This window comes from Microtus pennsylvanicus, chromosome 19 (genome assembly GCF_037038515.1).
Source record: "Microtus pennsylvanicus isolate mMicPen1 chromosome 19, mMicPen1.hap1, whole genome shotgun sequence".
Classification (NCBI taxonomy): domain Eukaryota; kingdom Metazoa; phylum Chordata; class Mammalia; order Rodentia; family Cricetidae; genus Microtus; species Microtus pennsylvanicus.
The window spans coordinates 32,349,962-32,370,756 of NC_134597.1; the positions used below are offsets into that span (position 1 = coordinate 32,349,962).

The window sequence follows — 20,795 nt, forward strand, 5'->3', positions numbered from 1 at the left end:
GGTTCTTGGGAGGATTACCTGAGTCTAAGCTTGATGGCTGTAGGCTAGGAATGAGTCCATAGCATGACTGAGTCTCTTGAAAAGAGACATTGTAGAACTAACTTCTGAATCAATGTCTAGACACAGTGTACAGACTGAACTGGGTGGGAGAGATGGATTGGTGATTAATAGCACATGTGGCTTTTTCGGTTTTTCGAGATAGGGTTTCTCTATATTGCCCTGGCTGTCCTGGAGCTCACTCTGTAAATCAGACTGGCCTCAAACTCACAGAAATGCCTCCGTCTCTGCCTCCTGAGTGCTGGGATTGAAAGTGTGCTTCACCACCACCCAACTTGCATGTGGCTCTTGTAGAGAACCCAGGTTTGGTTCCTAGAACTCAATTCAGGTAGTTCTTATATAACCACCGGTAACTCCAGGGATCTAGCACCCTTTTGGCCTCCTTGGTACCTGTATGCCCATGGTACACACACACATACACACACACAATGTAAAAAGCAATACTCAGCCGGGCGGTGGTGGCGCACGCCTTTAATCCCAGCACTCGGGAGGCAGAGGCAGGCGGATCTCTGTGAGTTCGAGACCAGCCTGGTCTACAGAGCTAGTTCCAGGACAGGCTCCAAAGCCACAGAGAAACCCTGTCTCGAAAAAAAAAAAAAAAAAAAAGCAATACTCAATCTTTCAAAAAAAAACCCAGAAAGAAACAGAGGGGAAAAGAAGGACAAGGAATAAAAATGAACAAATAAAATAACAAGGACGGACCGTCCCATTCGGACAAGGAGTTTCTCTAAGAGTGGGAATTGCCAGAACTTCTGGCAGGGATATTTCAGAACAGACGAAGCAAGATGGGCTGATCTGTAATCTTATGGTGTCCTGGAATATGCTCTATTATGATGAGAAAGGCCTCCTTGAAAGTAAGTAAAGCCTGAAATTGGACCACATGACTCCATCTCTAGTTAGGTGGGTTTTATTTTTTTTTTCAACCTTGTGCTTTCTGGCTTGTACCCTCCAGAGCAATTGCCTTTCATAAATTTCAGGTGTGTGCCTGAAGCAGATGGTTGAAATGTAGGAATGGTCATAAATCTAGGCCCAGTGGCTTCCAGCTCTTATATTCCAGGCTCTCAAATGCTGGCCTTGATATAACTGGAATTCATGTCACAGAACAGTCTTCTACGGGTGGCAATTCAGTGTGTTACACTTGTTCCTTATTGCCATCCTTGAAAGCGGCAACACACGGGAATGCCAAAATAGCCGATCTCGTCCTCTGGACCATAAAAGGCGAGTGGGCGGTCTTTCCAAAGCAAAGGCAATCAGGCTGAAACCCATGGTCAAGGCTGAATTCCTGCCGAGCAAGCATGCGTGGACACAGAGACACGACATTAGCCCCACATTGTAGGGTGACCTTTCCAGTCAGCGATGGGGGAGGTACAGCCCCAGAACACTGGTCTTCAAATCAGGTACTTTGACCCAAATCAGAAGATTTTCCGGAATTCTTTTCTTATCCTAACAGTAATACATGTGAGAGGCAGGGGAGATGGCTTGGTCAGTAAAAAGTTTGCCCTGCAACTTTTAAGACCTAAGTACACTACCACACAAGTCGAGTGGGGGGATAAAAGAGCCAAGCATGGTGGTGTGTGCTTGTAAATCCCAATGCTGGGGAGGCAGAGGCAGGCAGATCTTGGGGTCTTTCTGGCTAGTCAGCCTAGCCTACATAGTAAATCCCAGGTCAGTCAGAGACCTTAAACCAGTGAACAAACACAGCTAAAGTAAATGGTATCTGAGGAATGACTGCTAAGGTTGTCCCCTTGCCTCTGCATGCAGGCACACACATGCCCTTGCCCACACAGGAACACACACACACACTCATACACACATACAGACACGCAAAGCAATGCAATGCTCATTCTAAGACAAATATAAGGAAGAAAATACCTTTTGTTTTTGCCGTGTCTGTGTGCATGTATGTGTGTGTGTGTGTATGCACGCGCACACATGTTTGCGTAGACATATGCACGCACCAAGGTGTCTTTCACCCTGTGTGGGCTGTGCACAAATAAAGAATTTTCTCAGAAAACAAGAATAGTTGGAAGAGCAGGCAAGAAGAAGTGGGGGTGGAATATGTCCATAATCCTGACTCCACCTCCCAGCCCTGCTTGGGAAAGAACAGAGAGTTGTAGAGTCTCTGTGCAGGTAATCAGGTGCCTTCTCAGCCTCCCAGGAACAGTGGTTAGACATCCCACCCCACCCCTCCAGACTGTAAGTGCTTCCAAAGTGAATCCCCTGGGGGAGGTCCTCGTGCTATTTGAAGCAAATGTGGGGAAGATCATGAGTTTGATGCCAAACTGGGCTACGGAGCAAGACCCTATCTCAAAAGTTAAAAACAAAAACAAAGAACCAGGGCTGGTTGTAGCGGCGCACCACTTTAATCCCAGCGCTCAGGAAGTGGAGGCAGGTGGATCTCTATGAGTTCGGGGCCAGCCTGGTCTAGAAAGGGAGTTCCAGGCCAGCCAAGGCTACGTAGTAAAACCCTGTCTAAAAACAAAGCAATTCTCCCCAAACAGACAAACAAAGAAATAACCCCAAAGAAACCAAAATATGTCCTGGTCTAGGGTTGGTGAAATTCATTCTGCTGAACTAATTATGGCTTCCTGAAAAGTGCTGAGGAGAGAGGGGCAAATCCAGGGTTCTTGGGTTTTCTGGAGGTTTCTTACGTAGACCCTGTTTCTTGGGAAGAAAGCCCACTACAGACTTCCTGTGGTCCTCAAGCTGCCCAGACACCACCCGGGTCCCTGTTACCGTTTGTCTGTGAGTATGCTCCTGAAGCCAGCTCCCCTGTACCTGTGGACTCCAACAACTCCATCACTCAAGGGCTCAGAGTTACCCATTGTGACACTCATTATTCACATTAAACTCTGACAAATAATGGGTTTTACAATGACAGACAGAGAAGCTATACTTTTTCTTTTTCTTTTCTTTTTTTTTTTTTTGGCTAAAGCTGTGCCATTTGGGATCTACTCCTAGTGGAAACTCCTGGTTTCTGCCTACTCCCCTCTCACCGAAGAAGAAGTATGTACTTCCCTCCTGTTGTCTGGGTCTTGCTTCCATCCCCGTCTGACTCCCTTTTGGATGGGTGTTTCTTTGGGGTGGGTCACAGGACTCAGTGCTGCCTTTCCCAGCATCCCTGTGTTTTCTGTCTGACCTGGAGGAAGCTCTGCTCAGATATCAGCCCCTTGTTGCTGGAAACCAGGCACATTGGTCCAGAACGTTGAGAAGCTGTCTTCAGGCCAGTGCTCTTGTCTTGCTCACTCAGCCATAGCCTGGGATATTGGTTTGTTCTTCACGAAGGTTAGGTTTGGAGCCCATGGCCCCGTCTCTCTGTCTCTTCCTTCCTTTCTCTCTCACATGTGTTGGGGCGATCACCAGTGTGACTGACATATTTGGGCTCTGACTATGCTCCCACCATGACAGTCATGATGGAGACTGTCAGGCCAGAAGGCAGCAGCACTTTCTAGCCTTGTCTTCTAGGTCACTGAGCGGATCTGCTAAGAGCCTGGCCGAGTCAGCTGTGCCTGATTCAGGAGATGATCAATGCCATCGGACGAGAGGACGAATGTAGAAGTTCTAGTATAAAATGGCACAAAGGGCTCGCAGAGGTCCTAGGAGAGTCCCAGGATCTCACCGACTTAAGGCCCTGGGGAAACATGACACAGCTGTCAAGGCTGCTTTACGAGGAAGCGACAGCCCCAGGGTTGAAGGAATTGCAGAGAGTTGGCAACCTGGTGTCAGGGATGCTGTCTGAGAATGGATGCTGACTTAGTGCCCAGAGCATCTGTATGGTACCCAGATATCTCTCAAGAATGCCGTTGTTGCCCCTACCCCACGTCCTCACATGGTTGTTCTATCCTGGGATCTCCATTTGGGTCTGATGTCCCAATCACTGGATCTTCTCCTAGCTCAGTCCTTCAGCCTGCCACCCAGTAGATACCCCATGGCAACCTAGTTAGGTGATGGCATCAGGTCCTTCGACCCCAGATACAAGTCCAAGTCCTGCCTTGAATCCGCATTGCACTCCTGATCTAAGGCTGTGAGAGACTCACAGGGGCAGAGTAATGGGGACCGAGCGGTGTGCGTGAGTGGAGAGTGAACTTGATTGATTTTGCAAAGCAGCCCTATGAGGCTCCGAGACCTCGCTGTGGCAGTTTTCCTATTTCTAGGTAGCCTGACCAAGCAGACAGAATAATGTGGTCAATTCCACAGGGGAGGCCATGTTTTCTAATGTGAATTATTCAAATCGACAGCTTATTCCAACCAGCAAGTGCAGTTGAGTTAACACACCCCAAACTGATTCTGTTGGCAAACATCCCCCAACTGTTTTCTTATTAATTTACCTTGGCAACACCTCTCCATCATGCAATTATGTGGGATTTTAGGCCCTTATTTACACCCATCCCACACACACCTTATGCTACCTCATCTTCTACTACCACGTTGAAAGAAAGGACACAGTCTTAGGTTTCTGCAGAACTTCATATGAATGCTATTGGGGAAATGGCAAAGACACTTGTTCTGGGGAGAAAAAGCCTGGGACAGCCCGGGCTTGGGGAGAGGCTACTTGGGAAAGAGGAGGTGTCCCTTGAAATCTGTCGGGGAGAAGAGAGTCTTTAGGCCAGGTGTTTTTTGGACTTTGATTCAGTTGCTGTAAGCACCTCCCTCTATGACTCCGGGGAGACCGGAAGGGCTGAGAAACACCGCATCCTCGGAGGAGGTCCCCGTTCATCAGCAGCTGCCCCGTACAGCCTGGATATCCATATTCCGCTTTGCAGGGGTGTCCCACGAGATGAAGTTGGAGAATCAGCGTGCTGGAGAACTTCAGATACTCCCTTTGAAAGTAAATGTCCCCAGGGCTGGGGATGGCTCAGAGGGTGGAGCCCTTGCGGAACAAGCGCTAACAACATGAGTTGGGATCCTCAGAAGTCAGGTAAAGCTAGACCTAGTAGTGCCACACCCTCATGAGGGGAGGAGCCAGGGCAGAGCCAGGGAACCCTAGAAGTTTAAAGGCAGCCGGCTTGGCATGTATAGTAGCGAATCCTGTCTTAACCATCAAGGGCCTACCTAGGGTTGTCCTCGGACCCCCACATGCCTGCCACGGGGCACACTCACATACATGAATGCGTACTGTGCATACAGGCACACACGCACCAGACCCCTCTGCCCACCAAAACCTATGACCCTCAGAAGTCCCATCTCTGGCTCCTGCATCCTGCTTTAGAACTCTGTGGTCTTCTCGAGATGGTGTGTTCTCACGGGGGGATCGGGAGGTGAGGGGGGGTGATTCAATGCCACAGCATTCCACCAGGGAGTGGAGAGGATAGGCCAGATTTTCAGTGTGTAAAGTTGAGTTCCATGAAGTCCGGAAGACCTGTCTTTCTAATGTGCCAAGAAGTCCTGCGTTTTTATCATTTAACACAATGTTCTCTTTTATCCAAAAGCCAGGCCTCTTGCTGGGCAGCCCTTCCTCCCCATCCTTCCCTATTGGTTTTCAGCCTCTCTAGTTCTACCTAAGGAACATCTCGGAAGCTGCCAGAGATGGCTGCCGTACATTGCCCCCCTTGAGCAGCCCCAGCTCTATTTATGAGGCTCTGGCTGTCTGGCTCTCCTGGCTGTACATTTCTCCCTATAGCCCCTAACTTCTCAGCCTGTGTCTTTCTCAACATCAGTCAGCCCCATCTAATCCCCTTTCACGTGTTTTCTTGAACACACGCATACCTGCCTACCCACACATGCACAAACACGTGTGTGCTCCCAAGAATCTTAACCAGGAAGTCTGATACCTTCAGGGTAAAGTGTGCTCCTCAGCCTGGTATCTAGAGGCCTCGGTCTGCTGACACCTCCCAGTGTCTAGCCTTATCTCTCACTAACCCTCTTCGTGAACCCTGCCTCCTGTCATGTAAGGGTCTGCTTGGGAATCCTTGATAAGATAAGCAAGAAAACTAGACGGTGAGCCCAGACCATCTGCGGGCAGCTTCTAAGGCTGACATTTAGAACAGATTCACTCGGGTCTTTGAGTTGAATAGTACAACCTAGAGAATGTTCTGTGACGAGAGATCTCAAAGGCTCAAGAACTCAGTGGTTCTGTTTCCTTCTAGAAGGTTCACCCATTCTAGCTTTCTTAGAACATCTAGTTTGAGTAGTCACTCAATGGCTCTTGTCTCAGGAACATACTGGCTGTTTGGGTTACGGGGGACACACCTCCACACCTCCAAGTACTAGTTCAGGTGTGCTTAAGGGCTAACCCCACCCTCAAAGAGCACTGCTGCCACCTGGTGGCAGCTACCTAAACACAGGCAAGCGTTCGTTTCATTGGCTCCTTCACTCATTCAGCATTGTGTGACTATTTACTGAGTGACCAGCAGGCATTGCCTGACCGCTGGGGGTTCATCATCGGGTCAGATGTAGTCCTTTTAGAAAGCTAACTTATGTCTGGAGTGTAAATAAACAGAGGTAATTTCTGTAGTACAGGTTTGAGGTGCCATGGTAGGAAATAGATGATCAGACCACACTGGTTTCTGGGATGTCCTGAGGGCCTTTCAAGAGGACATATTCTCTTTTTTTTCCCTTTTCTTTTTTTTGGTTTTTCAAGACAAGATTTCTCTGTGGCTTTGGTTCCTGTCCTGGAACTAGCTCTTGCAGACCAGGCTGGCCTTGAACTCACAGAGATTTGCCTGTCTCTGCCTCCCAAGTGCTGGTATTAAAGGTGTGTGTCACCACCACCGCCTGGCGAGGGATATTTACTCTTGAGAAGTGAAGCTGTACAGGAAGGATCCAGGCCTATGAGGAAAGCGTGAGGTGAAGGTGATCCAGAGCCTGCCACAAATTCATGAACTAGGAGGACCTGTGCACATCTACCATCTATAGACAGGGTGGGGATATCTATCCAAAGACAGGAGCCTGGCAAGGTCTCTGTATGAGGGTGACTTCACAGTTCTGAGGGGGTGGGGAACTGAGCCTTGATTCAGGCAGTATCACATCCTGATGATCGGGGAGGTAGGCTAAGAGAATGTCACCTGCAGATAGCCCCAGAGTCCCTATGGGGCCCGGGAGCAGGTTCTAGGCAGTGGGATAAAATGGAACCTAGATATCAGCCCAGCCTCTAGGTCAGTGGTTCTCAAACTGTGAGTGGAGACCCCTTTGGAAAGGTCAACTAACCCTTTCACAGGGGTTACACATCAGACAGCCCGCATTTCAGATGTTTACATTACAATTCATAACAGTAGCAAGATTACAGCGATGGAATAGCAACAGGATTCATTTTGTGGTTGGGGGTCACCGCAACCCGAGGAACTGTATTAAAGGGTTGCAGCGTTAGGAAGGTTGAGAAGCACTGCTCTAGGCAGTTGGGAAGACTGGCCAGAGGTTGACACGCCACCGCCTTAGGAGCTAGTCCCTTTCCATGCCTGTCCCCTGAACTGGCTATGCAGAGGTAGCTTTGGGAAGGCTTTTGTTGCTAGCCGGTTCTAATGGATTGTCCCCATTAGAGGGACAAGAGTCTCTGGAACTGAATGTATAGCTCGTGGCCCCCCTTCCAGTGGCAGGAATGCTCTATATCTAATGACTTTTCCTCCTGGGCCTGACTTCTTTCCCAGCCTCCTTTGCAGGTAGGCGTGGCCACATGTCTGAATCAAGACCCAGGCAAAGAGTAATAGAGCATTTAAGGTGCCTTTAGGCCTGATTAGCCAAGCACCACCTCCCAGCATCCTCACAGGATGCCTTAGTTTGGACCGTTATGTGAGTGATAGCTTCATACCTGTTTCCTTAAGCTGCTAAGGGTTAACAGATTGTTGTTATATTCTTTTTTTTTTTTCCGAGACAGGGTTTCTCTGTAGCTTTGGAGTTTCCTGTCCTGGAACTAGCTCTTGTAGGCCAGGTTGACCTCGAACTCAGGGAGATCCTTTTGCCTCTGCCTCCCGAGTGCTGGGATTAAAGGCGTGCGCCACCACTGGCCAGCTGTTATATTATTCTGTCTACTCTTCTCCCTAAACCCAGTTCCAATTCCTATGTCATTCGGGGCAGATGGGGACAGCAGGGCCCTGCCATGCTTTGAGATTTTCTTGGCAGCAGCGGCTGCCCGAACTTCTAACGAATAACCCATCATCTGCTCTGAGTTCTCCTTATTGGTCCCGTATAGATGCCATGGTGGCCTCTCTACCCCGCCGTGTGCTGTCCCAGTGCCGACAACTTCAGGAAGGCCAGTTGTGGTCCTGCTGTCAACCTCTGTAGATTCTGTATTCTGCTTTCTGGGCGTGCAGTCTGTTTCCTCAGCGCCTGGCTTGCCCTGTGACTAGGAGGTGACAAATGACTGTCCCAGGCTCTAGCTTGCCGAAAGCTCCCCGACTTGCCGTAAGGCAGTCGAGCCATCTGCTGACTCTGCACGTTCGGAGGCGAAGCCGTGTCTCATTGCCAACATGTGGCTACCCTCAGCCGTGAGGCATGCCAGAAGAGAAACTCCGGCCATTTAGGAAGCGCCAGCAGTTCACGGGCTGAGATCGTTGGTGACATAAACGGACAGAGAGGCTGGACTGAAAAGGAGGCGGGCTCAGCCGTACCTGGAGAGCAACATCAAGAGCAGCCTGTGGTTGAGAACACTGTCTACTACCTTCTGATGACACACACACAGTCACAATCTGAATGATCATGTCACTTCAGCTTCGCTGTGTGATGGAAGGACCTATGCGATGTTGACATATGGATGTTGGAGCATCATCCGATGAAACCAGATGGGATACGGTTGGCCTAACGAGCACCTCCTCCCCGCCCTGCTTGAAGCTCTTTAATGGTTTCCTCACTCCTTAGAAGAAAATTAGCTACCATCTCACATCTCTCTACGCCATCCGGTCCAGCATCAGGACCGCTAGCATTCTCTACATTCTCCAGGCCCACAGAGCAATGCGGTCAATACCTTGTACAAGTCCAACACATCACGGTTGAGAGAATGAATGAGGAGCGGGAGGCCACCTGGAGATTTGCAAACTAGTAAGAGGGCATGGAGGAGAGAGTTGGTGGAGGAGGAAGGGGTGGCTCTCGAAATACAAGCACAATGGGAGCACAAATCTTGTTCATCCGTCAGATCAGGATTCTCAGAGCCTAGGTTGCTGTCTGACATGAGGAGCTGCCAAGAAACCAATGGCACGAACTGCAGTGGATGAAATGGGGGTGTGTGTCTGTGGGTGCAATGAGAGAGGCTTGCTGTGAAGACGTCACAGGGGTTGGTGAGAGGTGGGGGTCCAGGAGGAGGTAAAGGCCAAGGGTAAGCCCAAGTTTCTGCTCGGAGCTCCAGAGACAGAACGTGGGTGAGGAGATGGCAGCAAGGCATCTAGTTTTAGGTGTTTCCAGTCGGCAGCATCTGCGAGATAACTGTCAGAGGGGACCCGGTGGGCAGCTGGAAATGTGAATCGAGCTGGAGAGAATAGACTGGGGAGTGATCAGCCTGCGGGTGCTAATGAGAATCAGTCAGTAGAGAAGGCAATGGCAGAAGGTTTGCACAAAGAGGTAGGAAATATGGTCCCTGCCCTCACCACCAATACAAAAATCAAGATTTGACATAGACCTTAAAGCTGTTTATGCACCTGTCCATGTCTCCATAGCAACCCCAAAGCAAAGAAAGAGCTCTGCCCTTATCGCAGGCAGGGAACACACACAGATGGTTACCGTCTTTCATAAGTCTACAGGTGGAGGTTACATCCCACACCGTGCCAGCCACAGGGAGTGGCTCCTGCTCCAGCCCTTTCTCGGCCACTTTTCCCTAGCTCTGACTCTCCACACACACACCACTCCCGAGCCATCATGAGGGTGGCCATAGTGACCCAAATACCAAATTCTAAGACACTTTGGGAGCCACCACATTTGGCCTTTCTGGGGCAGCCAGTGTCCTTGCCCATTCTGTTTTTGTGGCTTTGGTAAAGACAAGCAGAGATTTGCTTGCATCGAGCGTTTGCTGTATCGAAGTTTCACCAAGCCAGCCACACAGCACACAGCACTGTCCCCACTGCCCTGAGCAGTGGGAAAACTGGGATTGGGAGGGTGATGTAACTTTCTGAGACCTTCTGAGTTAGGGCTGCGCTGTGAAGACTTGAACTCGGGACATTTAGGAACAAAAAGGTTTGTGTCCCTCAGCATCAAACATGGCTGCTCCATGGTTTTCTTGCTTTTGGGAATTCTCTCTCCTCTCTTCTTTCCCAGACTTCTCTCTGCCCTTCCCTGTAGGTCTGCCCCCCCCCTACAGCCTCCAGTGTGTGTGTGTGTGTGTGTGTGTGTGTGTGTGTGAGAGAGAGAGAGAGAGAGAGAGAGAGAGAGAGAGAGATGGGGGGGGAGTGTCAGAAGTCCATCTTGGGATACTATCTACACTGGTCTCAGAGACAGTGGCCTGGCGCTTTCTCAGTAGTCCACGCTGACGGCTCAGCAGGCCTAGGGGATTCACCTGCCCATCCTTTCCCAGCCCTGGGATTTTATTTAAGCTTGTGCCACCACAGCTGTCTCTTTTGTGTGGGTTCAGGGTATTAAACTCAGATCCCCTTGTTTGCACAGCAAGCCTGTTGCCAACTGAGTCATCTTCCGGGCCTTTCTTGTCTTACTTGTATTCTTTCTGGTCCACTTTACAAAACTGTCTGGGTTCTGTGTGATCTGGGGCAAGTTTTGTTCAGCGGCTCACCATCCCATCCACATACAAATGGCTCTCAAGATGGACACCACTCTCCCACCTCAGGTTCTCCTCCCTGCTACTGCCTCAGCCTTGTTGCCGGTGAGCCTCCGCCCCCCCCCCCCGCCCCAGGGTCTTGTACTTAGCGGGCAAACACTGGTGCCACTGCCATTCATTGCCCAGGCTCCTTCCTGGACCCCTCTGAAGTGCTCCCCATCCTCAGTGTGCTGCATGACTCCATCAAGGGCTCATTGGAGAAGCCAGAAGGTCAGGGATTTCCCTCAACATCCTTCATCCCCCATCTGACACACAAAGCGCTATTCATTCTTCCTTTCCAGTGCCCTCAGAGCTAAGCCTCCCCACAAGTTTCCACGCCTCCTGGCTCAGAGCATCATCAGCTCTCACCTTGATGACCCTGGCTGGACTCCCCTTTCCTCCGGATGGATATTTCTAGAAGCAAAGCTGATCACATTGCCACCTAACTTTGTATCTCCTGTTGCAGGTTATCTCTGACTCCAGAATGAAATGTAAATTTCTTGGTTGGTTCACAGGGGCTTGTGTGATCCGGTCTGAGAGGATCTTGCCATCCTCCCTGTTCAGCCTCAACTTCCAACGGCTTTGACTTGGTATCAGCCTTGCTCCTCTGCTGGGCACACCCACAATGCTCTGGATGCTCACCCCAGTCTCCATCCCTCTGATGTTTAAGCCCTCGGTGCCCTGTATGTATTCATGTCATCAAAACTGTGCTGCTGATGGAACTTAGGCATTAGCGTCTTCTTACTCATCCACAGAGATGAATCCCTTGTTGGCAAGACCTGGCTCTTCTTGTATGTTGAGATTCTAATCCTGGTGCCTAGTGATTATCAATATGTTCTCCAAAACTGGACCGAGCATCTCAAATATTGGGGGACAATGAGGAGATGGGACTGAACTGGGACAGCTGAGGTTTCGCATCTTCCCAAGAGGACCCATTGTCTTCTGCAAGGAGGAAGAGCAGGCTACTTTCTGTAACTGCATAACCTTGCATTTCAAAGACACCAGCACCATAGAAAGCCAAATGTCCGACCATGGACTTACTGCATGCACAGTGAATGTTCTAAGGCTCAGACTGGACGTTAGTTTCAGTGGAAAAAGAAAGAATCCCTGATGGACATAGAGTCAGGAGACCAGGGCTTGAGCCTGGCTTCTCGAATGTATTGAAAATCTCATTTTCAGACAGTACTGGATGGAGTCTGAAGTCACCAATACCCAGTTTCTGCAGCTTGGAGCCCAGGAATGAAAAGCATTGCTCATTCCTCCTGGGGGGTTGCTCTGAGGTGATGTGTAGAGGTGGTTACACAGTACTAAAGGGGTACCATACCCATTTGCTCAGGGTTTGCCTGGCAGTGAGTGTTCCCTGAAGACGTCTCTCTTCGCCTCTGCCTTGCTTTTTCTTGCTTTTCTGTCAGAGACGTCAAGCTTAGCCGAGCAGCTGGGAACCTTCCACTGAGAAGGAAGGCGCGGCTTAGACATCTACACATGCAGTTTTTAAACACGGGGAATATGGAGGAAATATCACAGGATATACGGAGGGAAGCTTTAAAAAGAAACACAGGCTTACGTCAAAACAGTAGACCCAACTCTGTGGAAATGTCTGCCCCGGGGCAGGAGGGAGAGAACACAGACTCAGGGCGTAGAGACAAGAGTCGGGCTCCTCACTATGCGTTCTCAGTGGATCCCTTCACACACAGTTCTAGGGATGAGGGGACAGGAAGCCACACTGCTTGGTCATAGGGTAACTCTTCCCGGCATTTCTGAAACGCTTGCTCTTGCACCCAGCCATCTCACTTCTAAGAGCACATTTGCAGTCAAGAAAACGGGAAACAACGTAAATGCGGATCGGCTAATCGACTCCCAGCATATCCATGGAGTACAGCCATGAGTCGTCGTTGATGGATGTCCTTCTTTGGATGTGGAAGTGACAAACACGTCCCAGCAGGTAAAATGATACGGGTGTAGGAACTTTTTCCCACATGGGGAAATGTATTGATACGTGGGGACCTGTACTTTCCCTGCATTGCTCCGTGAACTTCAGAACTGTACTAAATCCTTAACTATGCTCCTTGCCCACTGAAAACCCTTTAGGTCACTTACTTCTGACCTTTCCACTCCATCCTGGTTAGTGTATTGCCTCGATCCTTGGAGTATCATCTCTGCCCCGCAGCAGACATAGAAAGGGTGTGGCTACCTGTCTTAGTTTTCTATTGCTGTGTTGAGCACCATGACCAAAAGCAACCTGGGGAGGAGAGGGTTTATTTCATCTTACAGTGTGTAGTGCATCATCCAAGGAAGACAGGCCAGAAGCTAGAGGGAGGAGCTGAGGCAGAGGCCCTGGAGTTTACTGACTTGTTCTCCATTGCTTGCCCAGCTTTTCTTATAGAACTCAGGAGCACCACCCACAGAGAGCTGGGCCTTCCCACGTTAATCACTAAGCAAGACAATAGTACCCCACAGACTTGCCTATAGACCAATCCTATGGGGGCAATTTTTAAATTAAGATTCCTTCTTCCCAGGTATGTTTAGGTTTGTGTCACTCTGACAGAGACTAACCAGAACGCCATCTCTCATGTGCTCTTTCTGCAGATCACAAATCACCTAGGGAGACTACCAGAACTGGTACAAGGATGGTCATATGAACTTGGTGTCCCTAGGGGAGTGGGTAGCCCCTCAGAAAGTGGAACATCTCTGGGCTGGCCACTTGGCAATGAGCAGCGAGAAGAGGGGCATGCCGGGTGTGAGCATGCCACCCCCACAGGGTGACGTGAGGGACACATTCAGGATGGGAAGGGTGACCTCACAGCCATGTGACCTTAGTCTAGACAGTCTTCCTTTCTGAGCTTCTGTTTCCTCCTTTATAAGTAAGACTTTGCCGCAATCAACATCTCTCAAAGCAAGTTCTTTAGTGTACTCCACCCAGGGTATGTTAATAAAAACACCTCTGAAGGAGGAGTTTGTGGTCAAATACACTTGGGCCAGGATGCTTGCTTGCCACATTCCATCCTGACATTCCCAGGGAACACCAGCAGCCTCACAGCTCTGAGCAGTTCTACAGTAAATAAACTTACTTATTGATATTTATACCAGCCTTTCTCACATTTATTTCACCTTGGACTCCTTAGGGGGAAACACACACACACACACACACACACACACACACACACACACATTCTTCGCTGAGTGTTGGTCTGACACCTGCACTGAATTCATTTGTATCTGGGGTCATCCCTCCTCCTCCTTCTCCTCCATGGCCATGAACTTGCTGCTGCTCCCACAGCGCTTGCTGTTGCTCTGCATGGTAGCTTCTGAAGTTGATGGCAGACCATCTGGCCCTGTGGAGGAGAAGCCTGCTCTGAGAGAGAGAGAGAGAGAGAGAGAGAGAGAGAGAGAGACAGAGAGAGACAGAGAGAGAGAGAGACAGAGAGAGAGAGAGACAGAGACAAACAGAGACAGAGAGACAGAGACAGAGAGACAGAGAAAGAGGGAGAGAGAGAGACAGAGACAGAGAGACAGAGACAGAGAGACAGAGAAAGAGGGAGACAGAGACAGAGAGAGAGACAGAGAGAGACAGAGACAGACAGAGACAGACAGAGAGACAGAGAAAGAGGGAGAGAGAGCGCGCGCATAGGCCTGTTGACATCACAGTATCACAGTAGAGAGACTGATGGAATGAGACACAGCGAGGAAGTGAGTCTAGAAGTGTTGGGACATCTGAACCCAGATGGGCCACGGGTGCTGGGCTGGGGCCACAAAACAGGCATTCACAATGAGAAGGCAGATCATTCTGAGAGCTGGGAAAGGACTTGTGAACTGTACTCTTCCATTTCCTGTAGGAATCCAGTGATCTGACTGTAATTCATAGCCAGGGTTGTATAGATGACTTCCACATTCTTGAATATCATCACCTAATGAAGAGGTTTTGAAGTCCCACACACGCCTCAGTTTATTCTACTGTAAAATGGGGACTAATCCACAGGGTCGCCCCGCTAAGCCTGAGCATGAGGATTGAGGAGCTGAAACACATGAAGGCTTGTGGACTGGCGACTGGCATACAGCAGGCTCTCCCCAGCTGGCGTAGCAAGGGTTGACTATTGTGCTTCATGTTCTTACCAAAGTTCCGTTCTGACTAGACAGCGCTCACACAGCCCTGAGCACCTCCACTGTACAGGACCAAGACAAAGCTCGATTTCCCCAGTACTTTTCATTATGCCTAGGCTTTGTCCATCTCTTATGTCACCACCTCCATCTGGAGCTTGTACTAGGAGTCTGGAAGGTAGAGGTGGTGTCTCCCACTCCCCTTTCACATCTATCCATCCAGATTTTCTGCAGTGTTCACCCCAAGTCTCGGTTCCAGCTACGCAGTCTGCACCAAGCTTTGTCTCTGGACAAAGGCGGTGAGCAGTCTCTGAAGTGACCTCTCTGCTTTTCTCTAGGACTCTTTCAGCTGTAGCTTGAAGGACCTGTGGTGAATGAGGTGTGGGAATAAAGTGAGGCTTCCGGCTGTGGCACATTCACAAATGTGTGACCTCTGAGGACACCCGCTCCTTCTCTCAACTACCTCCCCAGTGGGTCTGTACCCCAGGCTCATGGGTCTTGCCATAGCCCTTAAGCGGTAGGAAGACTTCCCCACCGTCAGGCCTCCATCCGTGTCCCCTTTATACACGGCTGGTGCTCTTTCTCAGGCAAATCTCAGCCCTTAGCTTTCTCTTGAGGTTCCCCACACTATACCCCCTAGCGGGTCACCCCACGGGCTGCCTCACAGTTCCATTTTCAGGACCTTCCCAGCATAGTTCTCCACGAGCAATTATTCCTTTATTGTATGCATGTTTACTCTTCATCCATCTGCAAAGAAAATTCTCCAGGACTGGGTGCCAGCACCATTTGTGAGTTCGGCAGACACTGGCCCCATCTACACTGTGTGAGTGGTCCCCTCCTCACCCTGCCTCCTATATAGTCTCAAGATGAAGCACACTGACTCATGAGCAAATAAAACCACCCAATGGCTTTTATCAGATCAGCTCAGAGATGGAACAATCAACCCACGCACGACCGACCGTGTGAGCTTTTAGACAACCAAGAAGCCCACCAACTCATGCTGACAGCGCCCACCCGAGGCAAGATCCGTGCTCTGCGCCTGCGCTCTGAGCATGCCTCTGAGTCAGGGGCTTCCTCTTGATGCCCAATGAACTTTGAGGTAGTTGTCTGCAAAGCAGCGTTTTCCATGCAGCTGCTGTCTGGCCCCCAGGTTCTGTGGGACATCCAGAGTGCCCGGATCGGTATCATCCCTGACTTGGCTTGGCAAAGGTGTCCAGAGGGAACTCACAGAGGAGTCCTCTCCCTGAGGAATGCTTATTAGAGCAGCAGTCGATGGTTCCAACCATTTTGCTTCTCAGTGAACGTGGGGCCCCCTTCTGTCTGCTGCTGTTTCCAGGGAAGCTAACATAAATGTTTATTGACAATGCAGTCATCAAGAAAATAAAGTCGCTGATTCATTGCCTTGCCCCGAAACCCGTTGTTTCTCTCGCTGCTTCCTTCCTCTTTATAAAGACACACTCTGAGGGAGAGCACATTTGGGGGACCCACTGGGTGTGATGCGTCGCTGGCTACCATTTCTTTCTCCACCACCTACACACAGATCAGGACTCCCATAAGGGTAGCAGATCAACCCGATCTTTCCTCCAGAGGACCACCCCTCTGGGGTCTCAGAGAAAGAATGGAAGTTTTGGGGTTTCTCAAGTGGGAACCGAGTGGCGCCGTGGTGACTCTGACCCTGTCCGTGGCTCTCTTGGCCCTCCTGAAATGGTAAGTGCTGCCCACCCTAGGGACCGTGACATGGCGAAAAACGTCAGCATGGAGCCTGTGCTGCCAGGTGGGGTGTGCGGGCATTTGTTTTTCTTCTTCTTGTCTAATCTAGAGGGGGTTGAGTATTAACACCGCTTCAGAATTAAAAGCAAACAGCCAGGTTAATCTTTTGCTAAAACGCGTGAGATCCAAGTGTCAGGAAACGCCGGTGGTTCAGCGACTGAGACGCCACACGTAATTAAGTCTGAAAGAGGCGGAAGGAGAAGAAAATTGCCAAGGCATTAGGCATGGCTGAAAGTGTTTCCTCAAACCCTGTCATATTGTCTCGCCTTGCTTTCTGAAACCCTTTCTTCATGTTGAGTTTACAACGGATTCGGCCCCCTGGTTCACGGCATATTAAAGACATGTAAGCTCTTTGGCCGACAGACTCTGCAGCAAGCTGGTGACAGGGATGTCTGCAGGTTTAGGGACAAAGTGACAGAGTGAATGTCCTAATTTTCTGCTATGTTATGGAAGCAAATACGTTCCAAACGAGGTGCGCAGCGCAGTGCCCAGGAAGCTGGAGGTCCTGAAAGAATCTTAAACTTGAGCTCCACTGCCTCTCCCCTGCGGGTCTGTTAATTCAACAGCCGATTTCTTAATCTGGCCCTAGTGATGTCTGTAAAAGAAAGGCCTCACAAAGAGCTGCGTTTGTGTCTGCCCTGCCTGTCAGCTACCCTCCTTAGCATTGCCTCTGTATTCCCAACCACCTGGATTTTGCTCTCTCTGGGTTTTAAGGGGAAAGTAGAAAAAATAATAGAGCTGGAAGAGAGTTTGAATTTATGTTTCTAGGGGTAATAAAGCCTCCTGTAGATTAATAACTGGGAAGGCACTTTGAAAAACATCAAGCATTATGCAAATGTGAGGTATTATTCTTCTGGAATTTGCATAGCCGAAAGTGGAATGTGCGTTTGATGTTCTCTGATGATGAAATGACTTCTTGGAAATTGGCTCTGAAACCCGGCTTCAATCCCAGTGCTCTTTTGCTTTTTAACTGGTTTAATTATTTTTTGAACTTTTCTGTCTCAGCGTGGCTTATCTGGCGCGGAAACCAGCCACACGTAAAGACAAGAGCAAATGGTAGCCACTCGCCCCCAAGCCTAAGCATCCTCTTTGGTGTGCTTTCCTGCTCTGTGGAATCAAACACACAGTCTATGGCATGCAGTAGGAGCATACTAGATGCCAGCCACCGTGATTGACTCCTGCCTGTGTAACCTAAAAGCAGAGGAAACATGATTGGGGCCGGGGGAGATAGCTCAGAGCACATGGATAGCATGTGGGGTGTCCTAGATTTGAACCCCCACGCTGTAAAAGAAAAGTCTTCAGTGGATGGCTTTATGCATACTCTCATTTCTTACTATTGTTCTGATTATGGGCTGGGGGAGGGGGCGGCGGAATCCCTGGCGCCACCTAAATACTGGGTGTGGTGGCATAAATTTGTAACCCCCCGATCTGGGGAGGTCGAGGCAGGAGGATGAGAAGTTCAAGGTCATCCTTAACCAACCCAGACCGCGTTAGATCTTGTCTCAAAAAAAAAAAAAAAGAAATGTTTATTAATGCGACTTTCTCTTCATCGGCTGAGTTCTGTGGCACTCAAATCCTGACCCACGTGAGTCGTCCAGGTGGTCCTGCAGCATTAGTGCCTCCCTGCACACACTTCTGCATTCCCTCTCGGTGCCTTTCTCATTTCTGCATTCCTAGCTCTCAGCTCTGCGTCTGACACATAGCATGGCCTCGATAAATGTTTGATGGGCGAAGTGAGCGGGCCGCATATGTTACCATTGCTCTGATGGTGGAGAGGGCCCGTGTCCTGCCTGATAAGCGGCATAGCTGGGTGTTCCCAATCAGCTTTCTGCAGAGACTCATGGCCACACCATCCGGCACGGCAGCTGTGTGTGTAATCTATTCCCAGGCCCTATTAATAGCTGGGTTCAAAGACGCGGGGTGAAGAGGGAGGCGCGGAGCACAGGTGGTGAATGGGAAGTAAGAGTTTAGCTTCCGTTTGTTATCACAGAAATATTTATCGACCTGTTAATGTGTGCTAGCATGGTGGGAGGCCCTAGCAGAAGGTCAGGGGAATGGGAGATCTGGATCCAACAAGTCAGGGAGGGGGCAACATGGTGTGGTGGGGGTGGGGTGGGGGTTGAGCTCAGTGTCTACAAAGGTGAAAGTTGCTGAGGAGGAAGGTAGCCCTCAGTTTGGCGAGGCTTCCAACCCTCTGGCTACGTCTCCTGTGAGCATCTATGTATATATGGGGGTTGTGTCCCAAGGGGAGGGGATCAAAGGCCAGGAGTTTGAGGTACAGAGAGACCCAAGAGCAATTGTAGAGAGTGCTGTGGTCTAGTGGGCATCTACCAAGGGTATCCACCTTTTGATACTGACACCCAACATCGTCATCTGTAAAGTGCACAGCTGAGAACTATGCAACCGAGTTACAAAAGAAAATCACACACACACACACACACACACACACACACACACGCACGCACACACACCTTATGTTTTAAGTAAGTTCAAGTCAGGTGGTACTGGCCCATGCCTTTAATCCCAGCACTCGGGTTGTAGAGGCAGGCAGGGCTCTGTGAGTTCGAAGTCAGTCTGGTCTATAAGAGCTAGTTCCAGGACAACTCAGTGAAACCCTGGCTGGAAATAAACCAACAAATAAATAAATAAATAAAGTAAGTTTAAGATTTTGTGTTGGGCTGAATTCATGGATATCCTTGGCCAAGTGTGTCCCGTGGAATGTCGTTTGGAGGCACCGACATGACCTCCTTTAGGCGTTCCCTCTGACCAGTCCAGGGGACACTGAAATGGGCAGCCTAAGTGCTGAGCAGATAGAGGCACCAGGGACCCCAAGGTTGCATCATGTCCCCTCCAGTCCGTGAGTTCTTCAAGGCTTGTGCAGGATCTCCGTTCTCATTGCAATTCTGGAAGCATGGAGCTCGTGGCAGAGGACTCTGCTAATGTCTGGCCGAATGAGGTCAACTTGACAAGTCTATATTCATCAGCTCCAGATTCCCGGAGTGGCCTCTGTCGCTTCAGCCACTCCACCTCTCCAGTCTCTCCCGACAGTCTGCACACTGGTCACACTCAACTGTGCAGTGCTGCAAATGGCAGCACCCTTTCCTCTGCTCTTTCCTTCAACACGGCTCAGGGGTGTGATCCTGGCGGAGCATCCCTCCAAGTCATTGAGAAGCCCACCTCTGCCTGCTTCCTCTTTCACTCCCAATGCCTGGTACATAGATGTCTGATAAACACTGGCAGGAGGCCCCGAGTCTACTTTTGACTTTTGTTAGACTTCATGGTTGCACAGAAATCCAGACCTTCTGCCACGAGTCTCACTTGCTTCCTGAAGATCTCGTGTGTGTGGTGTGAGGCAGCTCAGTGCCTGCCTTTATAATTATTGCAGCTCGACTGTTTCTACTGCCCTGCTCACCTTGTATAGCAGAGACGAGGGTACATTGGGTGCCTTCTTATATTATTCCCTACCTTATTTATTGAGACAGGGTCTCTTACTGAGCCTGAAGCCCACTGATTCTGCCATACCTGTTTTCTTACGTCCGATGCTAGGGATCCAAACACAGGCCTTCATGCTTTGCCCATGGAGCCATTGTCTTATCCGCATCAGATGAGAGCTCCCTTGTCATCTGGTGGTACAGCTGAGTGGCAGAGCGCTTGCGTGGCATAAATAATACCCAGCTCCGAGACGGGGGTGGGGGAGAGACATCACTTTTCTGAATAGAATTGTTTGAAACTCTTACTCCAAGAAGTAAGCTGAGTTGAATATTGCTTAAGGCACCCTTAAGTACTAGTGTGTTTCAACTTTCAAGCAATGCCTGAGGTCTGGCAGCTGGATTCCTGGGGTAGATAAAGATGTCTTTATCCTGTTAGAAAGAGTGTGAGGAAATATTAATAATAGGTTTCTTTCAGTGGTGGGGTTAGGGGAGATTTTTTTTCTTCTTTTAGCCTTTCTATTGCTTTCCTATTTCTTTAAGGAGTGTGAATACTTAGCAAAAAAAGAAAGAGTAATTTTGCCTTTAAAAAATGTAGAATTGGAAAATTCTCCTTTCAACAAGTACAGGGCACACAGGAAGAAACTGTGTACTTTGGGCACGGAGGTTTGGAACCTGAAGTGTCACAGTTTGGCGGGGGGGATTGGAAGGGTGGTGTGATCAGGTGTGATCAGCATGGAAGGCGGTGTGAAGATGGCAGGCAGCACAAACCCTCA

General features: G+C 49.7%; 1 protein-coding gene across 3 annotated transcripts in view; it reads left to right on the forward strand.

The window, feature by feature from the left end:
- Positions 1–16,280: 16,280 nt before the first annotated feature.
- The window catches only part of Tbxas1 (thromboxane A synthase 1), a 164,925-nt gene continuing 160,410 nt past the window's right edge, over positions 16,281–20,795 (forward strand). For all 3 annotated transcript variants that reach the window (XM_075953768.1, XM_075953765.1, XM_075953767.1), the window contains exon 1: positions 16,281–16,528. In XM_075953768.1, coding sequence (XP_075809883.1) covers positions 16,440–16,528 — 89 coding nt within the window. In that variant the 5' untranslated portion in view covers positions 16,281–16,439. The remainder of the gene's footprint in view (positions 16,529–20,795) is intronic.